The 14,465-nt window shown below is 42.6% G+C and overlaps 1 protein-coding gene across 2 annotated transcripts in view; it reads right to left on the reverse strand.

The window, feature by feature from the left end:
- LOC308469772 (potassium channel, subfamily K, member 16-like) overlaps positions 1–14,465 on the reverse strand; it is a 43,227-nt gene that overhangs the window by 7,202 nt on the left and 21,560 nt on the right. The window contains exons 1-3 of one of the 2 annotated variants that reach the window (XM_080992699.1): positions 4,166–4,304; positions 2,027–2,227; positions 706–826 (exon numbers count right to left, since the gene is read on the reverse strand). In XM_080992699.1, coding sequence (XP_080848825.1) covers positions 706–826; positions 2,027–2,221 — 316 coding nt within the window. In that variant the 5' untranslated portion in view covers positions 2,222–2,227; positions 4,166–4,304. Of the gene's footprint in view, positions 1–705; positions 827–2,026; positions 2,228–4,165; positions 4,305–14,465 lie in introns of those variants that run through there. The other variant, XM_080992700.1, reaches the window with a different exon arrangement.

Consider the following 14,465-nt stretch of genomic DNA (forward strand, 5'->3'; position numbering starts at 1 on the left):
CAGAGCGGGACCTATTTATCTACTTGCACTTTGAGGTGCTTTTGAACTGCTAGGTTGGCAGGAGCAGGGACCAAGCAACGGGAGCTCACCCCGTCGCAGGGATTCGAACCACCGACCTTCTGATCGGCAAGTCCTAAGCTCTGTGGTTTAACCCACAGCGCCACCCGCGTCCTAATGTTTGAATAGCAGTTGTTTAAGGAACAACATAGGGAAGACGCCATGATTTGATTCTATTTGGACTGCGTGTCAATATGGCAGCCACCTACAGTGGAAGTCTCCTGGACTGATTTGGCAGAAACACCAGCTTGAGAAGAGAAGATGTGAATTTACAGAGGGGAAGCTTGGATTACAGATGGGGAGCATAAAGAAGAAGGGGGGGACATAAAACCCACACAGAAATATATTGTTTTCACTTAACTCACTTGCAGAATGAACGCAGAGGCTGTTGAAAATAATGATTAACATCAGAATGAATTATGGGAATTATTGTAATGATTATGAAAAGCAGCAGAACTATGAGGTGATTAGGATTCCCTCAGATCTCGAAGCATGGGAAGTCAGCTCAAAATTTATAATTACGCATAATATTGGAACTCTTCGATTATTGGATAATTTGTATAATTTGGAATATATAATATGGTTTGATTGGATTGTTAAAATGGAAATTTAATAAATATTATTTAAAGAAAGAAAGAACCAAATTACCAATTGTGGATAACATAGTGCCCACGAAGAAGAAAGAATGAGTGAAATCCCAGCTGCTGTGTTTTTCATGTGGATGGGTTCCTACTGGATCTATTCCCGACCGAACAGCGTTTACCAGTTTCTGCAATTGAATGAAAGACTCAGTTTGAATATTCCAACAATAGGAATAGCCCCTCCTCTGATTATCACCAGATACCACTAACCAAATCACGATGCATTCACAAGGGACGTTCTTCTAGATCAGTCCAGCACGTTCTTCCCCCAGTGGCCAGCCCAATGCTCATGGGAAGCCCACAAACAAGACCTGAACACAACAGCCCCCCCCCTCACTTACTTGTCATCCCCAGTAACTGGTAGGCATAGGGCTTATGCACACTCAACTTTTCAACTTATTAATAATAATAATAATAATAATAATAATAATAATAATAATTGATTATTTATACCCCGCCCATCTGGCTGGGTTTCCCCAGCCACTCTGGGCGGCTTCCAACAAAACACTAAAATACAATAACCTATTAAACATTAAAAGCTTCCCTAAACAGGGCTGCCTTCAGATGTCTTCTAAAAGTTTGGTACTTATTTTTCTCTTTGACATCTGGTGGGAGGGCGTTCCACAGGGCGGGCGCCACTACCGAGAAGGCCCTCTGCCTGGTTCCCTGTAACTTGGCTCCTCGCAGTGAGGGAACCGCCAGAAGGCCCTCGGCGCTGGACCTCAGTGTCCGGGCAGAACGTTGGAGGTGGAGATGCTCCTTCAGGTATACTGGACCGAGGCCGCTGCTTGTGGTTTGCACCAAGCTTTCCCAGTGAAAACTGTGATTTCTGTTTGAGTTGTTGAAAGTGATGCAGCGGTTTCACCCTCAAAGCTTAGTGATAAAGTAGACTCCTTACACTCCTTACTCCTTTTTTTTAGCCGGAACTCTCTAGAACTCAGTTCCGTCACCTCTCAAGTGGGCAGCATTGCATTTATCGGAGAAGGAAGGAGGTGTTCATGGTGAGTTCCAAGATCTCCCGGCACCTCTTTTCCTAGAAAAATAGCACTGATGGCAACACTATGACAAGCTTTATTGTTTATATCTCAAGTTCAATACTAAGTGTTTCTCTCCTTCCTCCAAAAACATACACTCCATCAATTTGCCTAATCCTCCATGGGGATAACATTCCACATGCAGAAGGAAGGCTCTATGCTGGCCACTGATTCTGTCCCCACCTCGATTCCCACCTCCTGAACTGTATTCCCCCCATATATACTTTCTGACCTCTTAACCTCTGGTGTCATGCCACGGTCATCCCTTTCAGTCTTGCTAAAGTAATACCTTACCTGTATGAATAACTCCACCTCTTCTGGGGTGAGAGCGGTGTAGTTCAAAAAAAATTCCTCTTTCATGTGAAATGTTGCCTCTTCTACTTTTTTGTGGTGGTCGTTCTCCAGAAGCTCAAAGACGAAGGCACCCATCACAACGTAAGTTAAGAGGCCAGCCAGCAGTAGGACGCCCTGTGCCCTGCTTACACGCATGTTGTTCTGTGTGGGAATGAGGGCCAAGGAAGAAGCAGACACAAGAGCAACTATAGTTTAGTAAGCGAGTCCTTATTTGTCTTGACCCAGACTCAACAGTACAGCCCCATAGCTGGGCATTCTCCATAGCTGGGCCCAAGCTAATGAAATGAATTTCAACAGGGAAGGTTCTGCACTTAGGCAGGAAGAACCAGATGCACAAATAGAAGATTGGGGACACATGGCTAAGTAGCAGTACATGTGAAAAGGATCCAGGGGTCTTGGTGGACCACAAGTTGAACGTGTGTTGTTAATACCACAAGGTTTATCTAAATTAGTATTTTTAAACATCAATGAAATGTATCATGACTTATCAATGGATATCAAGAGATAGCAGTTATTGAACCTGACTCTGTGGAGAAAGGTCGATGCTCTTAAACTGAACATAATACCTAGACTAGTTTATATCTTAAGAGAAATTCCAATTCATATACCGAGCAAATACTTTCACAATATTAAATCTTTGTTTAGAAAATGCATTTGGGGCTCTTCAGTTCCAAGAATTCATAAAACAGGAGGATTCGGGATCCCAGATTAAGAAGTGTATCACTAAGCATATTTACTGTCAGGTACACAATTCTGGAGACCCACAACTGGACATCACTGTCCAGATTGGGTACCTTAGAATATTCCTACGTAGCACTACAAGAAAGATGGGTGGCACTCACGTCTAAATACGTTAAGGTACTATTGAAACAATAACATCAATTCGAACAATATGGCATCACATGTCCAAAAAATATACCTTTGACCTCTTCTCCCATGGCAACATGACTTTGTGGGGAAACCCATCTTTAAAAATCGGGAAAGAAATGGTTGTATGGAAGAGGTGGATGAATTTGGGTATATTAATGTTAGACCAGCTGATAAATGAAGAGGATGTATTTTATACATATTCCTTTTGAAGAGACAAATACAGACTACCTACAATGGCAATATCTCCTGATATTGCTAACCACCTTCTACGGAACAGCTACTTTTACAGCCTCAGAGACCCCCGAGATAAGAAAGCAGTTGATTCATTCTTATGCAGCAAAAAACGGCCATCAGCATATATAAATCAATTTGATATACAGGTACTGAGGGAGGGATGGGATAAAGAATTAGAGACCTCAATTTTCACCTCACAGTGGGAAACTCTTTTAAGTGTCTTAACAGGGGATCTCTGTACCTTAAATTGAGGCTCACACAACAAAAAATAAAATTTTGAATATACTGGACCCCATTACATTTGTTTAAAAAAGGGCTATCTAAGGTATCTAACTGTTGGAGATGCACTCGGTAAAATGCTTCCCCAAAACCTATGTGTTTTTCATTGTCCTATATTGAAAGATTTTTGGCAGAAGGTAACAGAAGCTATCAACAGAACTGTATGGAATAATCTTACATTTACAGTGTAAAATATCCTTTTGAATTATATACCCAGGAAATGGAACCTTACGAAAGGACAATATGAGTGGACTCTCCATGGCCTTACCATGGCAAAAAGATGAATACTGATGAATTGGAAAAATAAAAGTGTGGCACTCAGATGACAAAAACCATATGTGAATATGTTGCTAGAAAAACTAGAAAAAGTGAGTATTTTGAAAATGGTGCTTCATGTTGTATAGGTGTCTAAAATAAAAGATTATATTGACTGTGAAAAATCAAGGCTGCTTCAATGACTTCTCGGGAAAGTCGGTCGGAGTGTTAGGACACTGCATGTCAAAACACACTTTCTCTTTCCGGGTTTGGTTTGGTTTCTTAAGAAATACAGTTCATTGGGAAACATGGAGGGAGAAAAGGAGGAGGTTTTGTCATGTTGGAGCTAATGTGTTTTCCCGCACCCATAACCAGCCCAGGGGTCATTTGGAGGAGGGAATTGAAAGGAGGGGAGAGGTCTTTGCTTGGCTCCTCACTCACCCTGATAGGGTCCTTTGATTTTAATTCTTCTTAAATTATCCACTTCATCAACTCCCAGTATTTGATGGGAGAGTCTCAGTGGCTTCCTTTTACTGGGTAGCTATTTGGGAGGAACAGCTTATCCCCCTCCCCCATGGGCTCTATGAGGTCATGAGTACATTCCCCTCTTTTGCTTACCTGGTCCTCTGTGAGGTCACGCCCTCTGTAGCTGCTGGGCTGCTGATAGCCTCTAGGTCTGAGAGGCTGGTAGGAAGATCAGACCACAATATTTTAGAAATGTACAGGGAGCAAGCTTGATCTATTGTCAAGCAATGGGAATGCTCATCAGATTTGCAGATGGCACCAAACTGGGTGGGGTAGCTAATGCCACAGAAGAAAGAATCAGAATTTAGGGTTACCATTTGTCCTCTTTTTCCAGGACATGCCCTCTTTTTCATGGGCAGTGTCGTCATAGCGATCCATAAAAAAATGTTCTATAGCAGCTTAGAGACCAACTAAGTATGTTCTGGGTATAAGCTTTGGTGAAGCTCTGAAGAAGTGTGCATGCACACAAAAGCTTATAACCAGAAAATACATAGAGACCAACTAAGTATGGTCTCTAAGGTGCTACTGGGCAATTTTTTTATTTATTTCGTCTGCGTCAGATCAACACAGCTACCTATCTGAATCTAAGTGACCCATAGTTAAAAGCAGAAATCGGCAAATGTGTCCTCTTTTTACAACCCTAAATTGAACCCAAGTTAACAAAATGAATTTCAATGGGGACAAATGTCAGGTTCTGCACTTAGGCAAGAAGAACCAGAGGCACAAATATAGGATGGGGGACACCTGGCTTACTAACACTATATGCAAAAAGGATATAGGGATTTTGATGGACCACAGGCTGAACATGAGTCAACAGTGTGATGCAGCAGCAAAGCTAATGCTATTGTAAAACCCTCGGAATGAATAAATGTTAGGATTTTGGTTAATTGGGATATGGATTAAAACATAAACTGCAGAGCTGTTCCAGACAGGGAATTCCTGGGCTGGCTTATGCAAATTAACCTGGCTGACCTACAGCTATCAAGATTACAATAGGGGTCATTAACAATGCAAGGGAACTTCTCTCTTGCCCCTAGGTGTGTAGGGGAGTTCCGCATGCCTTGAGGCAGCACAACCCACTGATATCACTGGGTGGGCTGCGAATTGTTATATGCTGGCAATGTAAAAGGAAACCATTCCCTGTCTGCTGGAGCCAGTGGGATGAAGATGGTTCAATGTGGCCAAAAGTCAATTGTTCAGAAATAAGCTGGTGAATAATAATAATAATAATAATAATATGAAATAATAATAATATTATAATTTATTATTTATACCCCACCCATCTGGCTGGGATTCCCCAGCCACTCAGGGTGGCTTCCAACAAAATATTAAAATACAATAGTTAGTTAAATATTAAAAGCTTCCCTAAACAGGACAAACAAGCTGCCCTGATGCTAATAGACACAGAAAAGGCATTTGATAACATGTATTGATGTTTTATGAAAAGACAAATAAAACTAATGGGCCTGGGAGAGAGATTTGAGAGAGGAATTGAAGCCATCTACACCAACCAAAAGGTGAGACTGATTATGAATGGTATTGTTACAAAAAATATAGAGATCATGAAGGGTAGGAGGCAAGGCTGTCCTCTGTCACCTTTATTATTTATTCTAGTGTTGGAAATTCTAATGAAAATGTTAAGAGAAGAGGAAAAAATAAAAGGAGTCAGGATAGGAGAAAAAACATACAAAGTAAGAGCCTATGCAGATGACTTGATATTAACAACAGAAAACCCCCAAAAGAGCATTCCGCTAGCAATAGAATTAATAAATGAGTTTGGAAAACTGGCGGGATTCAAAATAAACTATAAAAAAACTAATTTATTGGTTAAAAACATGAGCTCAGAGGAGAAAAGGGAACTACAGGAAAGTATGGGTCTTGAGATCAAAAATAAAGTAAAATACCTAGGAATCTGGCTATCTGCCAAATGCATTGACTTGTACAAATGTCGGAGCCAGCCGTTACAAATGGCGCAGTTTAGCATAAAATAAAGACACAGAGAGCCAGCAATATTTTCAGGATGGTATGAGCAGCTCCTTTCGAACTTCTCTCCCTCCGGTAACTTTTTTATTATCCTTTGTTCTCTCTCCAGCCGCATGGCCGTTTGCCAATGTCTCACGTTACCTCATCCGGTCAAGGCTTTTATTGCCCCCATCACCATATAGGGTCATCACTGCCCAGAGGAAACACAACTCCATTTAAGGTCAATACATTCCAATACATTGTAAAGCTCAGAGTGCTGGTCAGCCGAGGTCAGGGGGCACCCTGCAATATTACAAGCCTTTACCGTGGCTTTATGACTCCCACATACAAAGATAACTACATAAAAACATGGAACATAATTAAGAAAAATTTAGAAATTTGGAATAGACTTCATCTCTCCTAGGGCAGAATATTGGCAGTCAAAATGAATATTTTACCGAGAATGGTTTTTTTTATTTCAAACCATACACATCCTAGGGGGGATGAATTGTTTTCAAAACTGGCAGAGGGATATTGCCAGATTCATTTGGAACAGTAAAAATCCAAGAATAAAACCCCTAATACTTATTGACCAGAAGAAGAGAGGAGGATTTGCCCTACCTGATTTTAAACTCTACCACGTTGCAGCTGGACTGGCATGGATTAGGGAGCGGATCATACTTAAAGATATGGATTTGTTAGATCTAGAAAGTTTCGATAACCGATATGGATGGCATGCATATTTAGTTTATGATAAGGTAAAGGTAAGGTAAAGGTAAAGGGACCCCTGACCATTAGGTCCAGTCGTGGCTGACTCTGGGGTTGCGGCGCTCATCTCGCTTTATTGGCCGAGGGAGCCGCTCTGGTGGGAAGGTAAACGGCGTTTCCATGTGCTGCTCTGGTTTGCCAGAAGCGGCTTAGTCATACTGGCCACATGACCCGGAAGCTGTACGCCAATAAAGTGAGATGAGCGCTGCAACCCCAGAGTCGGCCACAACTGGACCTAATGGTCAGGGGTCCCTTTACCTTTAATATTGTTGTGAAAATATGTGTTGAACGTTTAATAAAGAAGAAAGAAAGAAAGAAAGAAAGAAAGAAAGAAAGAAAGAAAGAAAGAAGGAAGGAAGGAAGGAAGGAAAGAGAAAGAAAGAAAGAAAATGTTGCTGTCTATAACTGTAAACGTACCTGCTCGGTTAAATGCGAACGCAACTTAACAGCTTGCCTGCTTTGACATGTTTGACAGATCCACAGCGCCACCTACAGATCCAACACACCAATCCATAAACTGAAACACTTTACTGAATGGTTCCAGTTACAGATAGGTAGCCGTGTTGGTCTGCCATAGTCAAAATAAAAAAATCCTTCCAGTAGCACCTTTAAGACCAACTAAGTTAGTTCTTGGTATGAGCTTTCGTGTGCAAGCACACTTCTTCAGATACACTGAAACAGAAGTTGCCAGATCCTTCTATATAGTGAGAAGGTGGGGAGGGGTATTACTCAGAAGGGTGGTGGGAATGGGAGATTGGCAGATAGCTGGGATGAGCCTGCTGACGACTCTTAACGACTGTAATGGGTCTTACAGGAAAAGGCAAGGGGTGAGAAGGTGAGAAATGGCTTAGTCATGTATAATGGGATAAGAATCCAATGTCTTTGTTCAAACCAGGTTTCTCCATGGTTTTAAGTTTGGTAATGAGTTGCAATTCAGCAGCTTCTCTTTCCAGTCTATTTCTGAAATTCCTTTGTAGTAAAACAGCTACTTTGAGATCTTGTATAGAATGTCCTGGGAGATTAAAGTGTTCTCCTACTGGTTTCTCTGTTTTGTGATTCTTGATGTCAGATTTATGTCCATTTATTCTTTGGCGTAAGGTTTGGCCTGTTTGTCCAATATAGAGAGCTGAAGGACACTGTTGGCATTTGATGCCATACACAATGTTAGATGATGAGCAACTGAATAGTCCCGAGATGGTATGTGTGATGTTGTTGGGGCCAGTAATGGTGTTGTCCGGGTGTATGTGGCAGCAAAGTTGGCATCTGGGTTTATTGCAGGCTCTGGTGCCAGTGTCCGTGTTAAGTCTGGTTGTAGTATTATTGTGGGTTAGGAGTTGTTTAAGATTGGGTGGCTGTCTGTAGGCAATGAAAGGTCTTCCTCCCAGAGCTTGAGAAAGAGAACTGTCATTGTCCAGGAGAGGTTGTAGATCTCTGATGATGCGTTGTACTGTTTTAACTTGGGAGCTGTATGTGATGACTAGAGGTGTTCTGTTATTTTCTTTTTTGGGTCTGTCTTGCAGCAAGTTCTCTCTGGGTATAAGTCTGGCTCTGTTGATCTGTTGTCTAACTTCATCTGCTGGGTATTTTAGTTCTGAAAAGGTTTGCTAACCCACAATAATACTACAACCAGACTTAACACGGACACTGGCACCAGAGCCTGCAATAAACCCAGATGCCAACTTTGCTGCCACGTACACCCAGACAACACCATTACTGGCCCCAACAACATCACACATACCATCTCGGGACTATTCAATTGCTCATCATCTAACATTGTGTATGGTATCAAATGCCAACAGTGTCCTTCAGCTCTCTATATTGGACAAACAGGCCAAACCTTACGCCAAAGAATAAATGGACATAAATCTGACATCAAGAATCACAAAACAGAGAAACCAGTAGGAGAACACTTTAATCTCCCAGGACATTCTTTTTTTTTTTTTAAATAATGTTTATTAAAATTTTCAAAAATACAGAAAGTAAAAAGTTAAAATACATTCAGAACCTTATTTTCATATATCCACTTTCTGGGACTCCCCCCTTCCCCCACCCCTATCATATTCCTGTTTCATATTGTTGGCTCCACAAGCTCTCAATTCTGATTAAAAACTTAATTTGTTGAGACCATTGTTCGAATTTAAAATTTCTACACTCCTCATCAATACCCTTAATAAAAAGCCAAAAGTTTCTTTCCCAGGGCCCACCCCATTTTTATTCCACAATTTCCCTTTTTTTTTTAATAATAAAAACTCCCCACATAATAAAAATATCAGAAATAAGAAATAAAAGATAGAATAGATGAAACAAAACCAGTTCAAAGAAAGAAATTGACAAGCCTTTGGATTTTAGTTCTCCCCCTCTGTCCCCGGTTTAATTTCCCCCTGACCACCAAACCATGTTATCCGCCTGGAATTCTTACAATCCATAAATCACCTATTTTCCCCCAACTCCTTGCTGGTTTTTTTTTTTTTTTGTTTTTTGTTTTTTTCCCTTACATAATTTATTTTTTAAAGCACTTAGCTTCAGATCTTTAATAAAGCTCCCCCCATTGTTCTTTCCAAATTGTAGTCCAGTTTCCTCTTGTTCCGCTGCTGAAACGTTCTAATTCAGAAGCTTAGTAAGTCTGCAGGGATTATTGTTATTCAGGAACAAAAACTTGCGTTCAGTCCCTTCCTTTCTTCAATAGAAAATTCTATTGTCTCCTTTAGCTGTACACCCTGTAGACAAAATATTATTTCCGTTTTGCAGCTTTCCCAGAAGATAACCAGTTCTATAAAATTCCAGTGGTATTTTTCCACTTACAACCATCTTTGTAATGTCCCAAAACTCCTCTAGGGGGATTATTGTAACTTTGTTTTCTCTAGTCCAAAAGTCCGATTGTTATCCATGTTTTCGCCATTTTGTATCCAAGTTTTAAAAAGTTGTAGCAAATTGTAACAAATTTAGCCAGCAAAGTTCTCATAATAAAATCCTCTCTGCTTTCCGACTTTGACAGCTACTTTGACAGCTGTCAAAATCTCCGACTCTTTTCACCAGGCTCTCTCTTCAATCACCCCGGTTCCCAGGGGGGGGGTTACGTTTCTTCTCCCTCAATTCGTCCTCCAGCACAGTTCTTATAATTTCCCATCGTGGAATTCTTAGGTTTTATCAGCAATACAAATCTTTTTGGGCCTTGGTTTCCCCGTCCTTGTCTTAGAAGGTTTACAATAGGGGGGGGGACTGACTTCCTTTTTGGATCCCCCCCCGCTCGTGTCCAAATCGAAAGGAAATTCTTTTTTTTTCCTCCTTTTAAACCCAGTTTCCAAATTACTCACGGGTTGTTGTTAAAAAGTCCGAATTTTCAATGGAAGAAGTCAGCGCTCTCCGCCGGATGGCATGCGGCTGCGCTCGGCAGGGATAGCAGAGGACTCAAAGCACCACGCTTCTCCCCGGCACCCGATCCGTAGCCTTTAAAAAGGCTCCTTCACGAGTCGGGAGGGCGCTGACGGTGCCAGCCGAGTCTCCATGTCCACGGCCCTCGTGGCCGTGGTTTTTAAGGGTCCCCGCATCGCCGGTGCGGTAGGACCCAGCCCCTGCCGAGCAGGCTCCCTCCGGAGCTCGGAGGGAGTCCGCCATTCGGCGATGGCGCCAACCCGGAAGTCAATCTCCCAGGACATTCTATACAAGATCTCAAAGTAGCTGTTTTACTACAAAGGAATTTCAGAAATAGACTGGAAAGAGAAGCTGCTGAATTGCAACTCATTACCAAACTTAAAACCATGGAGAAACCTGGTTTGAACAAAGACATTGGATTCTTATCCCATTATACATGACTAAGCCATTTCTCACCTTCTCACCCCTTGCCTTTTCCTGTAAGACCCATTACAGTCGTTAAGAGTCGTCAGCAGGCTCATCCCAGCTATCTGCCAATCTCCCATTCCCACCACCCTTCTGAGTAATACCCCTCCCCACCTTCTCACTATATAGAAGGATCTGGCAACTTCTGTTTCAGTGTATCTGAAGAAGTGTGCTTGCACACGAAAGCTCATACCAAGAACTAACTTAGTTGGTCTTAAAGGTGCTACTGGAAGGATTTTTTTATTTTTACTGAATGGGTCATTCATAAAGCACAGGCAAGCCATTCACGAAGAATGTCAACAATCCATTCACAAATTTGCCCATTCCGAGAATTGTCAATAACTGTATCTTCAGACAACAGGAGCCAGGAATGCCCGATCATAACAGGTGATGCCCGGCCGGCTCTTTAGCCTTCCATTACTTCACCAAGCATCGCCTCTGGCATGTCCGCCCCTGTCATCATAAAACAAAGGGCAGCCATTAACACCAGGATAGGTGGGCAGGACTCACAGACGGAAACCCATTTAAATGCACCCACACTTTTGTGATGAAAACAGGAAAACATCTGTGTGTTAACAAAATGCCTTTGTCTGATGAAACTTACCTGTAATCTCGCCGATGTGCCTCCCTTATTTGATGTATCCACATCACCTTGCCAACAAAGGTCCGTATAGTTAAACCTATGGTTTTCCCAGTAGTGATGTATGGAAGTGAGAGCTGGACCATAAAGAAGGCTGATCGCCAAAGAATTGATGCTTTTGAATTCTGGTGCTGGAGGAGACTCTTGAGAGCCCCATGTACTGCAAGAAGATCAAACCTCTCCATTCTGAAGAAAATCAGCCCTGAGTGCTCACTGGAAGGACAGATCCTGAAGCTGAGGCTCCAATACTTTGGCCACCTCATGAGAAGAGAAGACTCCCTGGAAAAGACCCTGATGTTGGGAAAGATGGAGGGCACAAGGAGAAGGGGACGATGGTGAGATGGTTGGACAGTGTTCTCAAAGCTACCAGCATGAGTTTGACCAAACTGTGGGAGGCAGTGGAAGACAGGAGTGCCTGGCGTGCTCTGGTCCATGGGGTCAAGAAGAGTCAGACACGACTAAACAACAACAACAAGTGACGTACCCCGTGAAGGCGGGAAGTGGGAGAAAGCACCTGTAATGAAAATGTAGATAAGTGTGTTTTGCCTTTTGTTCAGTATTCTCCTCCTTCGTGTGTGTCATGAGCAAGGACCCTGTTGCAACAGTACATTTCTATTGCAATAAAGATCAGCTTTACTAGCCGCTTTGCTTTAATATATATCCCTGGCTGGTCTCTTTCAGGCTCCTGCACCCTTAAGGAACAGGGGCGATTTCCACTTAATTTTTTACAACACACACAAACGGTTTCTCCTGGGGGAATATTGTGGTCTTTCTAAATTGCAAGGGGAGGTACAGCCATCTTTCTTCCAGATAGCATCTCTTGTTGCAAGTCAGTTGCATTTCCCCAGAAATGATCCGCAGCATTTGTTCTCTGTGAAATGCACCCAGCGTGAACTTGCTTTGCACTGATTAAGTGCTTTGTGGCCTGGCAGCACTATCCCTGTGATAAACAGCAGTCCTCCCTTTTTCCTGCGCCGTGTTACAACTCTCATTGAAAACCTTTCTATATCTGAGGGCTGGGAAGAGAGGAGTATTTGGGTAGCTGTTTAAAGACAAACGCCTCTGAAAAGGCAAGGAACAACAGCAATGCCACCCTCTTCCCTAATAACTAGGATTGACAGGTATCACGGGGCCAGTGAAGTAGCCACGCTCATGAAAGTGCCCCAAATATTTACTTATGTGTGGTTTCTCTTCTTCTTTTACTCCCAGGAAGAAGTGCAGGTGGAGTTTTCTGCAACTTGACTCTGGGAGCACCGCCTGTTGTTTAGCCTCAGGAAGCAAAGTACAGTCATACCTCGGGTTGAAGTAGCTTCGGGTTGAGTGTTTTCGGGTTGCGCTCTGCGGTGACCCAGAAGTAACGGAGCACATTACTTCTGGGTTTCGCCGCTCGCACATGCAGAGATGCTCGAAATGACGTCGCCCGCATGCGCAGAAGTGGCGAATCGCGACCCACGCATGCGCAGACGCACAGACGCTGGTTGAGTTCACTTCAGGATTCGAACGGGGCTCCAGAAGGGATCCCGTTCGCATCCAGAGGTACCACTGTATCATAAAACCCTAGAATGGTAGAGTTGGAAAGGACACCAAGAGTCATCTAGTCCTACCCGCTGCAATGTAGGTTGCCCCCGAGGTCTCTGGATGTTTCCCAAAGTTTTAGGGTCTTTCCCCCCCCACCACCTCATTATCAGTGCCTCCAGACAAAAGAGTAAAGCAGGATTAAAGAGCCCCTAACTACAATAAGCTGAGCTCTGTTCTTTGGGACGTGTCGCCATTGCTTTCCTTCCTCCTCATGATTGAGAGGAGGGATGCATAAAGAGAAATGCAAACCCAAAAGGGTTTGCTAAACCCCTGTGTGAAGTGTACAGCTTTGCTTCAGTTTTGCCATTTCCTCTACCTTTTGCTCATCAGGCTCTGTGCCTCAACCCTTGCGGAAACAGTCCCAAATTATGTAGTGTGGGAGGACAGCTGGGAAAAAAATCACATCTGGCAACAAATGTGCCCCTTTGGTTATAGCTTTGCTCCTAGAGCATAATATAATTATTATTATATTTAATAATAATATATTATTATTAATATAGAGCATAATATATTATTATTATAATATACATCAGGAGGCTTCGTTTGGTCAGAATTGAATATACACCTCCAGAGTAAAAACTAAATCCATTGCTCCTGGCAAATGAGCCACCCGAAATGCTAAATGCTGTGAAAATTTGTGTCGTGGACTTTTCAGACTTGTCTACCCATGTACTATCTGAAACCCAAGGGGCGCATTGCTTGCCAGATGTGAAATACATTGGCATTATTTGCAGCTCTCCTACTCAGAAATTAACAGGCATGACGGACTTAGATCTATTAATTTCAGGTGGTTTTGAAAAGATTAGTTGGCTACAGCCCCTTGTTGTCGTTGTGGGAGTGCTTCCAACAGAACATCCAAGCATCAGCATTGAGATGGAAGACTCTCCTTTCCCAAACTGAATGGTAGAACATCTGCTTAGCAGGCAGCGAGTCCTGAGTCCATCCTCCAGCATTTCCAAACTCCTGTTTGAAATTCTGAATTGCTCCTCACGGTCAGTCTGGACAGTATTGTGCCAAATGGCCCACTGGTCAGACTCTGTGTAAGGCAGCTCCCCGTGTTCCTAAGCATTCTAAATGGAGTGCATTTGTTAAGGAATGCAGACTCTCCAAGTTTCCATCCCTGTTTCTGATATGATCCTTAGGATGTCCCTATTTTCACTGGAGAAAAGCTGGGGAGTATGGGAATGACTCCATCTCACTAAGAACCAGGAGGCTACCAAGAAGCTGGAAATAATGTGGGATGTAACTTGCCCAGCTTCCCTCAATATTGTGGACCATTGTTCTTTGAATATTGTTGAAACAGAACATGGTTCAAATTCTGCATTGGTTGAGATGAAATCTCTCCTTACCTGGATAAGTAAACTGTCCCCCCCCCCCATTTTTTTTTAAAAGGGAAAGTAGAAGAAACCATTTTAACACAGCATCCACAAA

The sequence above is a fragment of the Podarcis pityusensis genome, assembly GCF_964106645.2.
Source record: "Podarcis pityusensis genome assembly, chromosome: 1".
Lineage (NCBI taxonomy): Eukaryota > Metazoa > Chordata > Lepidosauria > Squamata > Lacertidae > Podarcis > Podarcis pityusensis.